The sequence below is a fragment of the Lichenostomus cassidix genome, chromosome 1, assembly GCF_008360975.1.
Source record: "Lichenostomus cassidix isolate B80296 chromosome 1, HeHo_3.0, whole genome shotgun sequence".
Classification (NCBI taxonomy): domain Eukaryota; kingdom Metazoa; phylum Chordata; class Aves; order Passeriformes; family Meliphagidae; genus Lichenostomus; species Lichenostomus cassidix.
Genome location: NC_139479.1, coordinates 59,667,375 through 59,688,958, shown reverse-complemented (window position 1 = coordinate 59,688,958; position 21,584 = coordinate 59,667,375). Strand labels below are relative to the sequence as shown.

The 21,584-nt window shown below is 40.5% G+C and overlaps 1 protein-coding gene across 9 annotated transcripts in view; it reads left to right on the top strand.

The window, feature by feature from the left end:
* The window catches only part of ENOX1 (ecto-NOX disulfide-thiol exchanger 1), a 365,143-nt gene that overhangs the window by 320,761 nt on the left and 22,798 nt on the right, over positions 1 to 21,584 (top strand). For 8 of the 9 annotated variants that reach the window (XM_085059338.1, XM_085059308.1, XM_085059355.1 and 5 more), the window contains 3 exons: positions 1,545 to 1,729; positions 16,571 to 16,678; positions 21,316 to 21,372. In XM_085059338.1, coding sequence (XP_084915464.1) covers positions 1,545 to 1,729; positions 16,571 to 16,678; positions 21,316 to 21,372 — 350 coding nt within the window. The remainder of the gene's footprint in view (positions 1 to 1,544; positions 1,730 to 16,570; positions 16,679 to 21,315; positions 21,373 to 21,584) is intronic. The other variant, XM_085059363.1, reaches the window with a different exon arrangement.

Sequence of the window (21,584 nt, the reverse complement as noted above, 5' to 3'; positions counted from 1 at the left end):
ACAATACTGTAACTCTTGCTAAATCTTGCAGAGAGAGTCTGTAAAATGTCCAAATTAAGCACAATAACCAACCTATGTCTGTATTTGAATAGTAGCAGACTATACTTTATTTTGAATAATGCATTTGTACTACTTTAAAATTAGTAAAAATTGTGTGAGTTCAAGGTTGATTTGTCCTACCCAAAATAAAACATTTTTATTGCTAATGAAATATTGTGTGATTCTACCTAAGTGCCGGTATAATTTCACAAATGTGCTGAATCATGTTATCATGGGGAACAGGGGACTCTTTATCTGTGGAAGGTCTAGTCGAGAGGTGCCTAGTATTAAATGGAGTTAATATACAATTTCATGTAATTTGCAGTTTAACCATATTGCTGTTGTAGGTGGGCAAAAAAGAACTCTGTGATACCAAGCCTGAAATCATTTAATCAGGAATGTAAATCAGTTATGTGCTTCAGTTACCAAATGCTGATGGAACTGGCTATAGTAGATTGTTGTTTTTTAATTACAGCTGCTCTGTAATGTTGTTGTGTTACCAGGTTCCAAGAAGGAAAATAGCATAGTATGGCAGTTTCCTAGGCCAAATGACCACTGCTACTGCCAAATATAAATATTACCAGCAGTGAGTTCTTCTATAGGATGATAGCCACATCCCTAATTAACGAATGCCACCCGTCCCTATATGTATTTATGTTCAGATAATTTATATAAATAATGTTCCTACTACATGCTTTATAGCCTTCTGCCTTTTGCTACACAAATTTTAGCTTATATTGCAGACTGTGCAAGTCATTTGGCAAATGTAATTTCCATCCCTGCATACTAATCGATTTCTTCACAAACACCTGCTATCATTTATGATAATAAAAATGCCATTCTAAATTGAAAAGGGGCCAAATGGAGCTTCCTAAGGAAATGACTTAAGTGTCTTTCAATGCCTTTAATGTAGTAATGTTCTTGTAGTGCCAACACTTTTTTTCATCATTTGCATTTTATATAATTTTATTCTATTACATCATTTTTCTGTCTAAATGGTTCCTCATAACTGTTGCTATGAAGGCTGGAGAGAAATTTCTGTGTTTCCTCTCTCGTGGGACTAAATCCAGCAACTTTGCATTGGGAAAATTCCTTAGCACAGACCTGATTGGAACATCTGGCCACCGTGCTAGCATAAATACTAAATGGCCGTATCAGTTCCTATAACATCACTGGGAAAACGTTGTAAAGTTGGTGAGTGCCTTGCCCTTGAACTGCATGCCAGTTTCTTCCTAAAATACATGCCTAAATTTAGCAGCCAGATTGCAAGTAGCATTTGAATTATCCAGGGTCACTTTATGGCTTCTTCCATCCCAGGAAATAACCTCCCAGCAACAATCTTTGCCAGAACCTAATCATTTTCAGCTCTGCTGGGTCTTGTCTCAGCTCCGAAATGTCTCACTGGCTTTCAGCTGTATTGTCATCTCTCCAGACAATGTCCTCTGTGTTATTTGAAAAGAAACAATCCATTTCACCAATTTTTTCACATTTTCATTTTCTCTTAGCTCTAGCCGCCCAAGCATATGCGCTAAAGGAAGAGAACGATAGTCTTCGGTGGCAGCTGGATGCTTACAGGAATGAAGTGGAGCTCCTGAAGCAGGAGAAAGGACAGCTCTTTAGAACAGAAGAAAGCCTTACGAAGGACCAGCAGCTGCAGTTCCTACAGCAGACAATGCAAGGCATGCAGCAGGTATTGCTAAGGAAGAAAATAACAGGTCTTCTATTTCAGGAAAGTGGTGCCATGGGGCTGTGCTGTACTCAAGACTATTATTCATTAAGGTCATGATTCCTTTTCAGAAAATCATAGGGACTTCAGATGGGGGAAAAGGGAGGAGAATTTGGAGATATATTTAGGGATAGTGATTTTAGGAATTAATAAACTGCAAACCCATTGATCATTCAAGAAAACTCCTTATGCATTTGATAGTTAGGAGCAAATTACTGTTTTCCTCTCCTCACTTAATTCAACTGGCGCCGGTACTGCACAAAAGTTAAAAAAAAAATTGTCTAATGTATCATAGTCAATGTTCTGCGGTGTCTTCATTTGCATTCATCTGCATCTTTTTTTCTGCTTTTGTTTGAGGATGACTGAGACATCTCCAGCATGTCCAGACTACCCTCCCTAACTTGCAGATGGTTAGCAATATCAGTGTTATTTCCTGAGCTTTTATCATTTATGCTGACCCATGGATGTAACCTTTTCATTTAGACAGTTTTTAAGTGGTTTAGTGCAGCAAAAAAGCTTTTTCCCTGACACCAGTCAATGAGAAACTGCAATGTGTCCCTGAGGGGGCAAGGGGTTTCAGTTTATCATAATTATTATCCCTTATTTTTTAGTGTGCTCCTGACATTGTGCTGGGTGAGTCTTGGCAAGCACATCCAGAGTGCTCCCACTGCTTTGTCTGACATGTACACTGACACACAAGCAGCCCTCACCCAGCATGCATGTGTGCAGCATCTTCCCTGCCCAGGCACTTGTGTTCAGCTGGCATGTGACAGAACATAAGGCCAGTGGCTCACCAGAGCACAGGGTTGTGGTCCCAGCTAGAGTGGAGCTTCCCAAGATGGCACTGCAGGGGTTAATTTGGCTTCCTTCATCTATGCCCTGATGCAGCACATGCACTCTTCTGTCACCCCTGGTTTTTAGATTCCACAAGGAGACAAGTTGTACTTCCAGACTGCACTAAGCTGCTTTTGTATGGCAAAACCCAGGAGATACTCATTTACATGTGAGCTGCCTTGTTGGGTTAGGGATTGCATGGCTGTCCTGGCAGCCACTGAATCCAGCAAGTCTGCAAATCCCAATTGGCACCCAATAACAGAGCACAAGACAGCCTTATGCATATAGTGGTATCAGCATAAGGCCCTGTAAGCTGCAGTTTTACAAAATCAGGGTGATTTATTGTATAGTGGAAGAATCCTGACCAAAATACTTTAAAGATTGAAAATAGGTAATTGATAATTCAGGAATAAAATCTTTCCCAGACTTGAGAATTAAGTAATTAATCAGAAATACTTGAGGTTTCTGTATGCTTTAGATAAGCTTGAGGTCTGTTCATGATGTTATCCTTGTATAAATGGATACTTAAATATCACTGGTTTTATTAAATTTAACACCATATGTAAAGATTGTGCTATATTTCATCTTGGCCCTAATTTTCCATTAAAATTAGTGAAAAGTAGGCATAAAATACTACTAAATAAAAATTCTGAAGCCCTAGCACCCATTTGGCATTATTATAATTTTCTGTCTGGGGTCTGGATGAAGCATGATCAAGTCTGTAGAATATAAATAGATTTTTATTGAACTTCAAGCAAATGTTAATAATGCAAATCAATAACACAGAGTGAGTGACTTATCTCTCTGTTCAGCTGGCCATGGACACTGTAGTCCCTATTCCTCTGAGAGTTTCTGTGTTCGTGACAGTTTTGCTCTGAGGTTCTCAATTTTTCTAGTTTGCCATCTCGGGGTCAGACCTACTTGCTCCCAATGGGATATAATTAGAGATGGCCCAAGGAGCTGGAGAAGACACTGCAGATAATCCAGTCTGACAATATGCTGAGGAGAGCAGCAACACAGAAGCACGGGAGGTGAAGTTCAGAATATTTGGTGGGAAATTATCAGTCAGTTAAGTAGCTGGATGATGGTTTTGGATTTCAGTAATTAGCCATAGTCATGACATCCCATAACCTTTGTGATTTTCATGCAGTTAATGCATGAATATGTAGAAATAAACCTTTGATTTAGGTAGACACGGTTTTATCTCAGCTTGGTTTTGTGAATTTTGAGAGATGACAACCTTAGCTGAAATCCATCAGTGTAGCAGGTGCTCAGCATCTATGGAAATCAGTCTCACTATGAAATATTTAATATATATCCAGGACTTGGGTATAAATAATTTAACAAGAAGACCTGTATTCCCTTTTATCCTTTTGTATAAATTAAATTTAATTTCAGACAAGGTAAACTGAATGCCACTGAATTCCTGAACCCTTCATATATGTCAGCATTAAAAAACATATTTTTCCTTCTTCTTTTCTCTTCATTCTCCCCCACCTTTTCATATACTTCTTCTAACTCTGAAAACTACAGAACAAGTGATTTGAGCTGCAGCCTGAAAAGCGGACATATCTGAGAAAAATTGGATGCATTTTCAGAATCAAGACATTCTTTTGTAAACATATTTGGTGCCAAACAATAGCAAATAACACAACACCAATGTATTTTTAATATACTTCTACCATCTGGATGTTTTTCATGATTTTTCCCTATATTTGCAGGACTGATGAAATGAATGTTTATTTTCTCTTTCATCACTCCCACTGATCCAAAGTAGCATCAGGAAAATCACACAGATGTTCCTTATGAAGTGTACCTTATGGGCAGTAGTAGCAACCTCCTTATTTGCTGTGTCTAAAAAAAGAAAATCCTTTGGACTAATGACATTGAACTTATGGGGGTTTTAGTCAACTTCCTCCGTAAAACTGTGTCACAGTTTAATTTCATACCCACTGTGAGATCTCAAACAAATGGAAATAATGTCTTGTATCCATGGTAACAAATGAGATACACTTTACCTGATTTTGAGATGGAAATTGAATTAACTTGTCACTGCTGCATAGGTGGTATTGCCTTCAATTTATTTCTATATGAGAATGCACGTACCAAGAAGATCACTTTTTGAATGGCTCTTTTTCCAGCCGTGTTTGGCACTCTCTAAAAAAGTCTGCGATCAAAAGAAAGGATGTTTTAGTTGTAACTATTTTTGCAACACTTCACAGCCCAGCTGTAAGAATTTTTTTTAATCTTGTCTCTCTGTCTGAAATGTTTTACCAGATACATAACTATAGATAATACAGAAAATATCACCTAGTAGTGTTGCTTAATGCTTGAAATTTTAAGGCTCAATTTTCAGTGGGTATGTAATTTTTCCAAATTTTAACCATTTAGTTTAGCACAGTCCACATGGAATAGCAAGCAGAATTCTTTTGAAAAAAAATCCTCCACAAAATCTTGCAGTCATTTCAAGAACAAAGCATGAAAAATATACTTTTATTGTACATTGTCCATCAAATATAATTCCTGAAGAAATGCACTTGCCACCTTTATGCTTTGAAACAAAGGCTCAGAATTTGACAGTGAGTCTGTCTCTGTGGAATTAATATGTTTTCCAGATCTTTTATACAATCTGTCTGAAATTGGAAGTGTGAGCAGCCCTTTGAAAAAAATGTCACTTTGCCACACAGGAGATGGCACTCATTAGCATGTGTTCGAGTAAATGTTAGGTTTTCACTGGTCATCCAGGTTTGTTCACGAACCACTTCCATAGCACAGCCAGTGAAATGTTTTAAGCCTCAAGTTAGTCCTGAGTCTACAGAGCACACCTCCTTTAGCATGGCTGTAATTTAACTAGTTAGCTCTACCTTTTTTCTCAGGCTTAACTGGCCAAGGTATGGGTTGTGCTTGTATAGCTGTGCTGATTCCTGAGCTGATGCATTTGCCAGTGGGCTGGTCATTCTGCATGGTGCTTCACTGCATCATGTACATGTAGGATAATGTTCTTTCCTCTCATAACTCCCCAAGCATGAGGGGCTGAATTTAAGCTCCTGGAGGCGAGGGTGTCGTCCGCAAATCCCCATATAAATCATGCTTCCATCTATACGTCCAGAAAGTGTATACAAGTGCCTACAGTTCTGCTACTGCACATTCTGGGGTGTATCTGAGACATTTAAGAGGCACTCATTGCCCCCATGCCCTGAGGGGCCTGATTCTCTGTCTGGGCTTAGGATCATGCTCCTGACACACAGTGACAGCACAGGCTCCCCTCACTGGCAGTGGTGCATCAAAGGCCAGCCATAGGGTTATTGCATCAGCAGGGGATGCACCGCAGTGCCGCTGGAAATTAGTCCTGGAGCTGGAAAGCAACAACAGAAGGAACAGGCGTGTGTGGTGGGTGTAGGGCTGACATAAAGGCTGATACACTGCTGTGGGTGTCACCAGCTCAGCTCGGCATGCCTCAGGAGGAGACTGAACATATTCTGGCCCTGCTGATGACCCACATGGGTGTCGCTCCGATGCTGTGTGATGAAAGTCCACTTTCTTCTTGTCTTCTTTTTCTCCCCAGACAATACCAGTTTAATGTGAATTGCAATGCAGATTGTGATCCTGAACACTCAAAAACCAGGAGCTGCCAGAACCACTGCCTGTGCATTTTGCTTTGTATACCTCAGAGACCCTTCCCCATTCAGTGCTGCAGGCAGAGAGCACACAGTTAATCACCACCTATTCAATACCTTCCTGTCCTTGCTGTTCAATATGCAACTCAAGGTCTTTCTGCAAAGGCCGCATTGCTCCTGACATTTTCTACCTACTGAGGACTGTCTTTTGCAGTTTACTAATCATTTAGCATGTAAAATAAATAGCACACGCATCTGAGACTGATACACCCTGTCTAAAGGGCTCTGATAAATGCCAGATGACTAGCAACCATAAAATCAGAGAATCATTTCGGTTGGAAAGGACCTTTGAGAACATCAAATCCAGCAATTAGCCCAGTATTGCCCAGCCCACCACTAAGCCATGTCCTTAAGCGCCGCATCTACAAACCTTTTAAATCCCTCCAGGGATGGTGACCCCACCACTTCCCTGGGCATCTCGTTCCAATTCTTGACAACCCTTTTGGTGGAGGAACTTTTCGTAATATCCAGCCTAAACCTCATTCCAGGCTTTCAATGTTCATCCAGGGTAGGACTGTTTGGTGTGTCATGTGCCTCACTTTTGTGGTTGGGAGGCTAGGAATGCTGGAGTGCACTGCAGCTCCCTCCTTACACTCTTTGCTCCCTCCAAGAAGGGTGGTTGGGGTACATATTTGGTGGTGCGGACTGTGGGGAGCACACCTTTTCCACAGTACCATCACTGGGAGACAGATTACAACCCTTTTGTCTAACTGAGGTGTCACAAGAGGCATCTATCAGCTTTTTCAGCAAGACCATGTAGCACTAAAATATAGTAACTCTTCTGAGTAGAAAAGCCAGAGGTAACTAGTGCTGGCCTCACTATGCTGCCTTTGGAATTAATTGGATTTCTACCATTCCCAGCCATTGGAGCAGAGCCAATCAATTTTCAGGTGGAGCCAGCAGATTTTATTTTCTACAAGCAAAGATGGCACTACTCAGGTCTTTCCTTCCCTTTTTTCATAGTTTTTTCTCATACAAGTAGTAAAAGAACTGACTATTCCCATCATCCACACTCTTTCAGTGGGAGCAGGGACAAAAAGAACATTTCTGTGCAGGAGGTTGCAACAGACAGCAGGGTAGGGCATCGTGAGGCTTTTTTTCCTCATCAATCTTTTAACCAATCTACCACCTATTAAGTTCCAATAAGCCTCAGCTGGCATTGAGGTCTGCAGCTCTCAGATCCCTCACACGTGTTGTTAACTGTCACAGCCATTCCTTTCTGTCACATACAAACTTTCTGAAATGTCAGAAGTCACAGACAGAGGTACTGGTGGCTGAAAATTGCTGAAATCTGGTGCTGTGAGTGCCATGGCCATTATAACAATGATATACCTTTAAAGATACAGGTTCTAGTAGCAGTTTAGTGCTGAAATTAAGATCACTGTTGAATAGATGGAGCATGCTATGGCTGTATTTATTAACACAGCCTAAGTGCAGAGGAGATTTGTAGTCTTTTTTTTATTCCATCTACCTCTTGCTCACCAAGCATCTATTCAGCATACAACCCACCCAATGTACTTATGCACAAATACAAACTGATTCTTCTCCAAAGCAGCAATAAAGAAGAGTAAATATACGACATAAAAAAATATATCCCTTTTATTTGCTTTTTACCTTGTGAGTAAACAGGCCAGAATAATTACGTTGGAAATGTTTTTAATTGCTACGCTTGCAGTATGAATTCCAGTTAGATCTTTCTTTTTTTCTGTGAAAGTGACACTGGAGTAGTAATTGCAAAATTGATAACCTTCAAGGAATGGATAAAAGTTAAGTGTGAGAGACTGAACCCAATATCAAGATGTTCACTTCCAGGCCTCTCCCTTCTCTCTCCCAGTGGCTGACATTTAAAAACTGGCCAAGAAATATGGCATGTCCCAAGAGAGAGACAAACATTCCCATAAGTGTTATCTTTGTTCTCTTCTTCTTGCCGGGGCTCTGTACAGTTCTACTGTGTTTAAATTTCCAGAAAACAGTTACTCTTTCTGATTATATTAAAAAAAAAAGGAGCAGCTGGCAATTAAGTGCTATTTATTTACCAGATCTCAGACAAGCCAAATGGGTTCTCTTCTCTGTTTAACAACCTTTCTTTATTGAAAGTAGTCTTTGATTTCCCACTTCTGCAACCACCACTTCAATAATATTAGGGGAGTGTAAATAAGCCCCACAGATACTTTAAGCACCATATTCCTGACAGCTGTTCTAGTGGTAAGATGGAGGAGGGTAGCATCTTTTTGCCTGCTAGTGCTGGTAAGGCTAGACTGAGATTGGCAGCAAGAATAAACCCTTCATAGAGAAATAATTGGGTGCACACATTTTATTTAAAGTATGAAATAAATCAACTAATATCTTCATTAACATGCCTGTGTAGTGGTGGTGAAGGACAAATCTTACATGTTTTACAGTCCAGTGATCTTACATGAATTTTTAAAAGATCCTAAATACTAGCATTGGTTTGCTGATTAGAGTTTCCAAATGTGTTTGATACTATCAGTGCTAGGAACTCTGTTTCTATTACTAGGAATGTGTTTCAGTGGAAATTACACTGGGTAAATTGATTCTCTTCCATAATATCGTTCTCCTAATTAAATTTTTATTCTAATTCAAAATAAATAAAATATTTTTTCTTGAATAGAAAATCAAAATTTAAGAGATCTAATTTGGTTTGTCAAGAAAAGGCATGCTGTATCGTGCTCATTTTCAGTCCCATGAAAGAAGAGATGGGATCACACTGCTCAAGTGCCATTAACTGGTGAGGAGTTATCAATGGACAGTACAGGTAAATGGACAATGGACAGTACAGGTAAAAAGCTGGAGAAGATGAAGATGTTATGACTTGATGACCATGAATTCTTTTGACTGTGCATCATGCAAGGTGCCAACTTGATGCCTTGTAGGACAGATCTGATACTGCTGTCAGTAAAGTCGAGGGCTATATAATATTCCAGTCACCTCATTTAGCAAAGGTAGGAGGGAGCTTTTTTGATGAGATGCAATGGGCTTTGGTCAGACTTCTCCCCTTTGCAGGCCTTGTGTAATTTTCTGTAAAACTCAGATCCCGGAGAGGGATCCCTGATGCTATAGTGCTAAGTGTCTTATTAGTAAATTTAAAGATTCTGAGAGAAATCTCAGAATTCTGAGAGGAGGGATTGATTCTGTAAGGTTCCTAAGGACTTGGTCTTTTCTTCATTTGCTGCAAAAGTCCATAGCTGACTGAAAATTACTTGGCAGAGGAGCTGTAGACTGTTTCTTAAAACCATTCATTGCACCACCCATGTTCTCCTTTCCTCTGCTGTCCAACCCTTAACACTGCCTCTTGTAGCTGCTAAGGCTGAATTGCTAAGCCTCTTATAAACAAAAGAAATTGAGAGCTAATTGTCTCATATATATCAGCTATTCTCTAGAATCCTAGAAAAACTGAAGTCAAAAGGTACATCTGGAGGTCCTGTACATCTCTGCGCAAAACAGGCATCTCTGGAGTTGTCTCAGTTTTGTTCAGGATCTTGTCCAGCTATGGTCTCCCAAGGGTGGAGAATCCACAGCTTCTCTTATTCAAGAGGGTGGTCACCCTCACTGTGGAATATCTTCCTTACATGTAATAAAAATGTTTCTTGCTGAATGTGTCTATTTGTCCTCAATCCTTTCTCAAGAAAAGCCTGCCTCAACCTCCTCTGTAACCTCCCCATAGGCAGTTTCAGTGTGTCTGTGTCCATCTGTCTGTTTTCTCTTTTGGCTTATTTCTTAAGATACAGGCTTGCCTGCAACTACTCTGCGCCTTGTAGAGCTGTAGGACCTCTGGAGTCAGTCTAATAGCAGGGGAAGGGAAGCATGGCAAACACATGCCTAAGGAAGCAGCTGGACAGATTTCTTCTTTAGTGCCATGCCAGCACTCACCCATCAGGTGTGTGTCCAGCTCCATGGCCCCTCCAAGGTGGTTGGCCTGTGGAGCAAACATGTCCAGCATGGTGTTTGCCTCTGGGCAGAGAACCAGGAAAACTCACTTTGGTGTTGAATGCCCATCAAGCAGGAGGTGGGCTGTTCCTCCACGTGCAGCTCTTCACCAGTCCTCTTTCATCACTGCAAACCCCTTGATCCATCCAAATAATGCCATCCATACAGCCAGAGACACAGCCATCCCTGAGAGCTGGCAGGGATGAAAAACACCGCATTATTACAATGTATTTCTTTTTAATCCCTTAAAAAAAACCAAGCCCACAGTCATACTCTTTATTTTAATAATGCCTTGCTGCAACATGGCTAACTTCCTTGAGGGCTCATTTCTAAAGCTTCTTTGACTTGTCTTTCACATTCTTCTGTTTCCTTGGTGATTTGTCAGGCCTCATCAGCGTCTTGTTACTAATGCATATTTGCTCAGCTGGGAAGTCACTTTCTCATTATTCAAGCCTGCCATGTGCTGGCCATTTGTGATATGAAATCTTGTCTGTCTTGCAGAAAGAGAAAGACACTCTTCCAGACAGTCCATGGGAGTACTGGGAGAGGGATTTGTATTTTCATTTTGCAATTGATTGATTTCATTTTAATTCATTCTTCCTTTTCCTCCTACCTAAGGAAGATTCTGAAAGGAAATATTTACTGTCCTTCCCCTCTGTATTTGTGAACTGCTTCTAAGAATTTTGAAGTGTTCATTTCCTTGAGATTTTTGTCATTTTCCATTTGGCAAACTCTTAACTTCTTTTTCTCTATATAAAATAAAGTTAGAAAAGAAAGAACAGGGTTAAAATTTGGGGGAAAGAAAAAATTTAATAAAATCTTGGAAATTGCTATCTTAATTGAGTGCTTTATTTTTTAGGTGAACTCTGCAGTCATTTGAATGTTTGTGATTTCATACTTTCCAGATCTCTCATTCTAGTGTAGTCTAGGGGAAAGGGCTTCACTTTTGAACAAGTGAGAACTGCTTCCCAGGGCTACCGTTTTACATGCATGCCTTGGTTTCATTGGGACTGAAAAAATTTGCAATCGTTGGGATGCAGCCTGTCTATTTGAGATACATGAGTTTCACCTTCCTTTTAGACACCTAATGAATCCATTTTTCCTGTATGGGGATGTATTTCCTATAGGTAGTCAGTGGAGAGTAGCATAAATACGTTTCTCCTACACATTATATGGGCAGGAGAATTCAGTTTGCCTGAGTTCACAGGATGTTGAAGCCAAACATTCATCTGTGTTGGCTCAGTTAAGCTGTGTAAGAGCATCCCTCTTTGACTGATGGACTAATTTCAGAGATGTTTGCCACAGATCATTTCTGGACACTCTGCAGCTACTCCATAAATAGGGGAATCTGTGCCTCCTTCCTGTTGCTGAACAGGCTGGGTTTGCTGAAACTGCACAACCTGTGATTGACATCAGCACTGCCATCCCAGAGGTGTTCTTTTGTCTGCTCCTCTTTATTGCCCTTTCTTTAAGGTCTTCATAACTTTTTCATACTTCATTCTAAGCAGCTGTAGAGAAAATCATAAACAAAATAGCAGGGGCAGGACCATTCAGCAATATAACTGCTAAACTTGTGGCAAATGCTGGTTTTCCTTTTTCATTATTCTCTCAGCCTTATAGCATCCTAAGTACAGCCTCAAGCCCTGCAGTCACCTGTGATCTGCCTCCCTTTTCTTAGCATGCAAAGTTGATGGTTTCATGCTGGAAATCATGCTTTCCTTATGGGATCGTTGTCTGTCCTACTGGGCTTGGGATGCAACCACATTTCTAGATATGTCCATAATTCACATTAGAATGCACACTGCCTTTTGGGGAGCAATGAAGAACTGTGGGCAAGGAGGAGGAGAGTAAAGAAAAGGAGTTATTTCATGGCTGCACAGTGCTAAACAACAGCTAGCCATTACTTTCCCTTTAGGACTTCTCATATATTCCAAGGCTGTGTGCTGTTCAGCTGTTAGCATTCTTGGCCACACTGGCACTGCATTGTACACAGCCTGAGTAATTCAGCTGGCTTCAATAATGCCATCTATATTTAATGTTTCAGAAGCTGTGAAGATTGGTTTAAGATGGTAATTTTCTGTCTGCGCTTTTGAGATCTGTGCAATATGGGTGGTACTGAACTGTCTCTGGCAGGGATTCAGCATTGGAGGTGGGAATGTGTGAAAAAAAATCAAAATAAAACACACACCCTCTTCCGCCCCACATAATGAAATTAGCTACCCGCTTCTTATGTACAGGGAGGATCTGTTCCTCATGAATGAAGGAAGCTTAACACAGGAGAGTGATATCTACCATTTCTACACAGAGCAGTTCCATAGTTGCCACTGGAAACTCTGTCTTGCGTTTTTTTTGGGGGGGTCTACCAAAATCAGTGATGCCAACCACTCTGATTCAGTCCTACTGCACAGCTTCATCTCCCAGGGTCAAGCTGGCAGCCATGGTGACAAATACTTTTGGTTGCACACAGACCAGCTGGGCTTCCAGACTGCTCCTGGTGGAGCTCTGCAGGTGTCTCTCTCCAGGATCATCAGAGCTGTGATGAGCTCTGTGACGTGCTTTCCTGCTTCCTGCCACTTGGATTTTGGCTCAGGGAAAAGACGCTTGCATAACATGCAGGGCACCTCACAGACCCAAAGAACTTCACAGTGAGGACATGGAAGAAAACAGAAATAGGAGCCAGCTATTTCCTGGCTGTTTAGCCAGGAAATCAGTCCTTTGCCTGATAAAACAGGGGATCTGCTGTCTGAATGCCATGGCTGTGTCACAAAGCTGGGGATGGCCAGAGATGTGAGACAAGATTGAAAGAACTGACACTTGTATAGCTGTGGTGGCCATAGCTGTGTGTGGTAGGTGGGTTTCCTATGCAGAGTAATTCTGGCAGAAAGGCTGTGTGAGATGCAAAGCAGGTGGAACAGTATCAGAGAGCATAATCATTAAAACCAAGAATATTATTTTATTTTGATTGATTGTAGTATATACTTGCAAGAAATTTGAAGGGCAGAAGAAATATCTATAGGATCAATTTTTAATAAGCACATATATGTGTGAAAACCAAAGTAATTCTGAATAATTAATACCTTCATCTTGGCATCATTCATTATAATCTTTATGGAAAGACTGTCTGTTTATAAGCAGGCATGACAGCAGTCCCTGTTATGAAACTTGTCTCATTCCTGCCAGTGTAAGATACGTTTCCCATTTGCTTCTAACTTTGCCAAACATCATGTGTTTGTGCTAAATTTTTCAGGCTGTTCATCTGTCTTAGGCTGATTTTTTTTTTCAGTCAGATTTATTTCTTCATTTTCCAAAATGAGACTAGAAGTGAAAAATACAGTTTTTGGCAGGTATAACTCCTTGTTACAACTTCTTGGTGGACGCATCAACCACTCAGGACAAAGAAATATCTAAACCTGACCCATGCAAAATTAGCAGGTTCTGGAGCTTTTAGAAATGAATATGAGGGAGAGAAAAAGAAAGTTAAACCCCCAAGGGATGGTTCCAAATTTTAAATAATTTTGACATCTTTGGAGGTTGAATGGCAAGGTCCCATTCCTGTGAATGAAAAACCCTATGTATGACTGGGAATGGGATATTTAGTTACAGTTACTCTGCTTTCCACCCCTGTGAAAATAGGACACATTTACTGTCTTTGAAAGTCTGAGCCTATGCACACACAGTAAGCCTTCAGTAGTTGACAGTTTAACCACTAAGACTGCTGGAAGGTTTTATCTCATATCAAGTGCTTTGTAGCTCATACTCTGATGAGAATGCACACTCTTTTACCCCAGGGAAACTGAGAATGTTGGATATTTTCCTGGGAGTCCTGTTCCCTGCTGGTCCAGAGCCAAGTACAAAGATGCAGAGCATCACATCTCCCTCCCTCTCTCTCTTGCTCTCAGTGTCTTCCACACCAATTCCTCCCATGCTCGGACAGTTTTGGAAAAATTGCCTTAAACGCAAAACAGGAAAAGTCGGGATCAAAGGAAGAGGTATATAATTAGACTAAATCACAGAGGGAAATCACAGTGGGAGATGTGAAAATAAAACAGCGGAAGTTTGTGAGCTGATCCACAATATGTAAAACGTGGCCATGGAAGAACCATGGCGAGGGGGTGGGTGGGATGGGGAAGGAGGTTTCAGTTCAGTTGTGTAAACAAGTTCAACCCAAGAGTCAATCTTGGTTTCCTCTTTGTAACAGTCATTCAGTAGTGAAAGATTTTTTTAAGGGCAGGATGAACTGAAAACTCACTTGGGATCTTCCAGATTTGAGCTTATGTTGTTCAGAAGGACAGCCTGTGGAGTTTCTCCCAGAAGGTGGAGTAAAAGTCTCTGAACCAGGATGAAGGTAGAGTCTGGCCACACTGGTGAGATATAACTGCTCCAAGAAGACTCTGAAGTGGGGGCAAAGATTCGTTTCTCATAGCATGTTCACTTGTGTGAGGTCGAACAAGTTGTAGCTGCAAAGAAGAGGACATCTCACCAGCTGCTATTAGGTGACAGTCTGCTTGTCAAACCTTGGGTGTTTCAGCTAGTGACCTTGAGAGGACTTATGGCATCTTTCTGTGTATTTTGTGTTGTCTGCTTCTCTTCTGAGAACTGGAGTCCATTCTTTTTAAATTGCAGACATCAGCTAGAGCTGTCCTAGCGGAAACTTTATGATATGTTATAATATAAGCTTAGATGGGATGACTAAATGCTCCTTTCTGCACAGGAACCTGCAAGTGTGTCAGTGTGTGACCTATGGCAGTGTACACAAATCCAGTGTATCTTCTGAAAATGTAGGAAGTAGTACCCAACAGGCAAGATGAACACATCCCTGGTCAAGAAATGCCAAAGCAGAGCTTCCCACAGAGAAGCTGGTTGGGCATGAGCCTCAGTGGAAGAGACCTAGCTATTTCATGGAAAAATCTTGAGATTTGAAATGTTCTTGTGCTGTGGTAGAGTGAAAACACATACCAGAATGTCTCTTGAAGGCTCCCAGGGAACACTCCAGGCGGCATGATCCATCAAAAAGCTAACCAACCCAGCTGGACTGTAGAGTGTGTGAGATATAATCAGACATATACCCACGTGTATTTTTACTTCAGTGGCTGAATTAATCCATCATGCTGATGTTCACTTACAACAGAAATACACTACCAATAACTCCACCAGTCCCTGAAATGTCATCTGTTTCCAACTCACTCTGAAAACAATGCTGACACCATGTCCTTTGATGCCTGGGACTTCCGGTGCAGTGGAACAAGGCCAAGACTTTTTCTAGGTTTGTTCTCTGTGACTTACCAAGATGCTGAACACCTGCAACATCAATTTGAGTCAGTCACCAGCCCTAAGCACAGCCATAAACTAAGCTTTAGATACAGGTACATGGTTAGATCAGTAATGCATGTTAGTAAAGCAATTAGTAGTTCAATTAGTCCTTAAAATGGAATGTGCTTAAAAGCAATATGTTGCCCCAGAAAATCATAGTTTCCTTTCTTGTTCACTAGGGGAAAACACCATAAAGTCTTTTCTTAGCCTGTTTGTCTGCTCTTGCTCTTCATCAGTGTCTAACATTCTCCACATCAATACAAAAATATATGACTATTTCAGAATTAATTAAATCTACTGACCTACTCTTAACAGTCACAATAAATCTATGCAGAATCTAAAGCTAGCCAAGACCAGGGGATGTGGGCTTTCAAATATGCTCCTTCATCCCAGAATTCTCTTCATAAAAATAGATTTTCGTCATAGCTTTTTGTTTTGACAGTAGATCAGCAGACTTCCTGGCTGATATATTGATTGGAGGGCATCAGTCTTCCTGATCTAATAAAATACTGCAGCACAAGACAAAAAAAAAAAAAAAAAAAAAGGAAAAAGCTTTTGTCTTCTTGGCAAGTCAGTCTGAAAGCTTTCCAGAATATTGCTTTGCATAGAATGAAAATGGCTGTGGGCCAGTGACTAATTACATTAAAGGGCTGTGCTTTTAAATTATTTATGTACCATAATGTTTACCCCAGTATTATTAAAACCGTCGCATATACTTCTACAAATAAGATTTTTGTTCAGATGAATGTGACAGTCACTCTGTGGGTGATATACTGTACCAGGAGTTTCTACTTTAATGTAACAAATAGCTTAATGCACATTAACAAATGCATTACTTGTGGAGCACTGCTGCAGAAGGAGATGCAGATGAAAATAATTTACCCCTGGTCCATTTAGACACAGCAGATTATGCAGCAATAATAAAAGTAGGAGCAGACTGCAAAACATTGTTTGAAATGAGGATTTATCAAACTGGGGATTTTAAACTGCTTTGGATCCAGACAATGCTAACCAGAAACTTCTTTTGTTTGTGCAGCAATTGCTGAGCATACAGGAAGAATTAAATAACAAAAAATCTGAACTGGAGCAAGCGAAGGAAGAGCAAACGCATACACAAGCAATGCTTAAAGTCCTGCAGGAACAGGTGAGTGATTTTGGCAGGAGAAAAATGCTGGCTTAGGCGTGCAAAGGGGAAGGAAGGCAAAACCATTAGCTCTGGAAGTCTCAGGGCTTCACCTCCAAAATTCACAAGAGTCTGACCACAGAATATGCTGTGAGCAAGACATAACCTTATGTGGCCTCTCTGTCTGCTCTGATTAGGCTAACAGAGTTTGAGAAAACAGAGTGAAAAGGGATCCTTATTTTATTCTAGCCAGTATTGGATTTCATGTCTTGAGTAACATTTCCTCTTATGTATTCTACATAGATATCGGTGATTGGTGTTTTTGCTCTGAATTTTTAAAAAAATGTTGGGGGAGTTAAATATAACAAAACAGCTCTTCCTTTAAAGATTAGTATTTATAAAAAACATTTTGGTATCTCCTGTAATTCACGCAGGTATAAGTATATAAAAAAAGTAGAGAGGTATTATCATAATAGCATTAAAAAAAGTTATTAATGCACTTATTTAAGCAGTGAGAAGCAAATCTCTGTAAATCTGATTATCCCACCTTCTTTGGTACTAAGGTGTACTATGACACTGAGAAGTATATTTGCTAGTATTGTTTTATAAGGCTGGTAAGACGGATAGTTACACAGCAAAAAGAAAGTCTGGTCCTAAATCTGTAAATCTAGAGAGGAATCGGTGCATTGTGTTCAAGCCCAGTGTGCACAAATACATGTTGTCTGTATAGACCAAGAGGCTTGGACACTGAAATTGCAAATCCTCACCTGTGCTGCACAGGCACAGTCTCTGCTTTGAGACCTTATTTTAATCCTTTCTATATAAACCTTTAGCTAAAATACTTGATGGCTTGGTAAGTATTTGCAGTTTAAGGTCTATGGGATCTGGATTGCTTAGGTAGCAGAGATTCAAAATGCTGATGATTCTTATGTTCAAGATTTTTCATGATCTATGTCTGAATATGTCTGCAGACAGATGTTTACTTTTAATGTACCCATTAGGAAAAGTAAATTATGCTTAATTCATATTTTTAATGTTCATTAACAAAGCTGGGGCATTGTTGCGCATTTAACATTTATCTTCAAACATATCTGATGACAAATATATTCTACAGACTAGTATTGAGATTCTGGAAGCTTTTATGTTCAGATACATGTTCTTAGCACTTGTGGTCACAGAGATAACCTAAATGAAAGCTGAGGCAAGACTGTGATACAGAAAATGCCATGAGGAAGAGTGGTATTTGGTAATGACAGAATCTTTATAAACACAGATTACACCAGGTCTCTTAATTGCATCTCATTTCCATTTTCACATGGCATTCAAGGTACAGCATTATAAAGCACTTTAAAAAAAAAAGAAAAAAGAAATTTCATGAAGTTATTTTACATCCTTGTAGCAATTATATGCTGCAAAAACATATAGGAAGATCTTGCAATGTGAGGCACAGTAGGGACCACCAGGGCAGACTTCTGAATCTCTGCAGACTCTTGCTAATTGCGAATCAAATGTGCACTCATGCTAGGCAGACAGGCGAAACAGTAGCTGGAAGAAAGGCAGGATGGATCTGCATTTCTCTTGAGAATTAGCTCTGAAACACGCCTAAGGCCAAGACTGTAAGTAGCCAGAATTCCTAAAGAGTGCTAGGGAGCCAGTGTGCTCCTCCAAGAACCCTGAACAAGTTCCAAAAGTTTCCAGAGCAGCAGAAGCCCTAGCAGTAATGACCCCCACTTGCCAAGACTCACAGCTTTCCTTTACAAGCACCACAGCTTATCTGTGTGTTTTATCCACAATGGGTATTGAAAATCATCCAGCCGAGCCAAGTAAATAGAGCGTTTCTTTCAAAAATAAATAGCACAGGACTCCCGCCTTGACTTTATGGCTTGTTTTTGTGATAGGTTTGCTAAAAACTGCCTTTTCATCCCAAGCTGGCAGACAGATCCTGCCCTGCCTCACTGAGGAAGTGTTTGCATGGAGAGGTGCAGCTGTGTCCGAGCATGGCTGCTCCATGCACCTCCATGCTGCATCCAGGCTGGGATGTCCTGCTGGGAGAGGTCCCACTTGCTGGTGCAGCTGGTGTGAGTCAGGCCTACCCCACCATGGCTTTAGATGTGTCAGATCCTTCTGAGTCCTCATCCCTTCCCCTTCAGGCACTAGTGTTACTGGCACTAGCGTTACTGGCACTAGCTCTGTATGTTTCCCCAGCACACTCTCCACTGTTAACATCCCACTTGCCCCAAACCTGCCCTGGAGTCAGACTAGGGGACCAGGCAAGTTCTGCTTTTCCAATATTGTATGGTTTTCTGAAATTGTTATTTCAACATTTCTCTATTTAGCATGTGAGAGAGGAATATAATTTAAATATTAATTGAGGAAAAAAACAGTATTGGGAAAAAAGGGATTTCACCCCTTTAGCCTATGGGAATGCAGTTGCACACTTTCTACCCTTAAGTTTTCCCCCAGTATCTCCACTGGTTCACCTCCATCTCTTCCTGCAGAGGTCCTGGTCTTGGCATGGATGCAACCACTTTCTTGCCTGAGCTCTGGCATCCTTTTCAGAGCATGATGTGCAATACAAGAGATGGAAAGGCTCAAGCATCCTCTCTGCATTATATTAACTGACAAAGCAGTGCCAGGGGGATAATGGTGGGAAACCATGGAGGGGTGAAAGCCTGCAAGACCAAAGTAGGCTACAGGCTGAGCCCAGTCTCCCATCAAACCCACATGTTGCTAATGGGGACATGGCATGGCACCAGAACAACACATTGCCAAGGAGCCACCGTCACCAAGGGGCAACAGCACTTTATCAAAAGAAAAAGGAAAAGCAAAGCGTGAGCAATGAACAGCATTCCTTGAGCACTCAGGATATTAGCATGCAGAGCAGCTTTACAAAACTGAGCATGCTCTCCTGACCTCATATTCAGATGAGTAATTCAGCTGAAACCAACAGGACTGCTCATGATGGATGAATTTCTATAATGAAGAATTGGCAGAATGAGGAAACAGCTCTTTCAGTTGCACTGTGATGCATAAATGCCTAATTCTGGTGCTTGGCTGGAAGGAGTCATCTCAGCTCATTCCTACCAGCTATCCTCACAGTGAGGTGGTTTCACAGGATGGTTATTTTTTCAGTGTAGGGAAAACATGTAGCATTCATTGGTAATGCACCACCCTGCTGTCAGTATAAATTGCAGACTTCTCGAGGCTTTTGAAACATGAGCTTCAGTGAATTGAACCAGTAGACCTGATGATTTTGCAGTCCCTAGATATCCTTTGTACTGCTTTATCAGGAAGTGTTGCCCTCTTCCTTCTCCATCAGCACTGGTTTAGTGGCTTGAGCAGCAGTTCCTGACCTGGTGCAGTTCACAGCACTGCATAATAAGGTACAGACCATGGCCTTATACAGATCACGCTTGCCTTAATTGTCAGATAGGAAACTGAAAAGCTGAGAGCTGAATCACACTCAGTTCAGCTGTTGCTGCCACGTAGCAAAAATATGATGGAGATAACCAACCCCCCTAGGATGGTAGTCCACCAATGCTTCTGAGTCAGACACTAATCAATACATATTAGTGTTCCATTTCACCAGGATTTTAGGACTGTTGCAAATCAGAGCCACAGCTGCAGAATCAACAGTTCCATCAAGCCCAGCTTCTTTGGCAAAAAAACAAGGAATTCGGAGGAAAAGTTCTGTTTATTGGTCCCCATCCCCCCCCCTCCATCTCCCTCCTCCTGACGATATCTATTGTGAATTAAATTAGAATAAAAGCATGGCTCTTTTGAGTTTTACCTAAAAAGCAAATGGTTCTGGGAGTTTCATTTAAGAGTACAAACCTCCATGGCTTATAGGCTCAGGAGAGCTGCAGTATCTCCTCCTTGCTCTGTTTGCTCAATCACAGGATGAACGACAGAATATTTCACTGCGGTTCAAGATGTGAGCTGGGACTTTCCTTAAATCTCCTGAGAGTGATCTTTACAATCCCTAATGTAATCCTGGATTTTCCCCAAAAAGCTAATTCAGGAGGGAAAAAAAAGTTTTTGTTCAGGTCATATATTTGCAGTGTTTCCTCAGTTCTTCCTGCCACCGGTTCAATAAAAGAGCTGTTCTTCACTTCCCCTCCTTTTCCATCATAGCCAGGAGCCATGCCAGTTATTTAGATGCGTTGTCAGGAAGACAATGTATAGTAGCACTTTGGCATCTTAGCTCAAAATACATCATTCAGAAGTAATCATTAAAATACCACAATTTTGCTAGTGGCAACTTGCAAATATTGTGAAGTTTAAATTAATAGCAACAGCAGTGTGAAATTAAATTGTTTATTATTCTTGAGAGTGAAATCTGTGTACCTTTTATGCCTTGAAACTACTTTCTAATCTTATTATTTTAAAAATAATGACCCAGTCTTATTATTTTTCTTCTTTTTTCTTTTTTTCTTTCTTTCTTTTTTTTTTTTTTTTTTTTTGCCAACCTATCAAGCCTTAAGTATGTTGGTTTCAAAATGGTTGGAGCAAAAACTCATTAGAATTATATGCTCCATCTGTTTTTCTCATTGGAAGCTTTATAAAATGCTCCTCCAAATAAATCAAAGATAACTGTGTGAAATACTGAAGTAATGTGGTTGTTTTGTTCTGTTTTGTTTTTTTTTCATTCTTTGCAGTTAAAAAGCGCCAAGGAATTAGCAGAAATCAATGGGCATGATGAATCTCAAGCAAATGTAGGTACATCTGTCTATGTATGGATTTAGTACATGTATGTGTATGGTTTCAAATTACTATGTATGTCTTAAAGCTGACAGAATGGCTGAATGATTTGCCCATCAGGTTTGAAGTGTCTGTGTTTTTTTTCTTGAAGCCACAGGTTCAAATCCCAGCAAACTTCATTCGAGGTAGATAAATTGGGTTCCATGCAATTTACTTTGTAGTATTT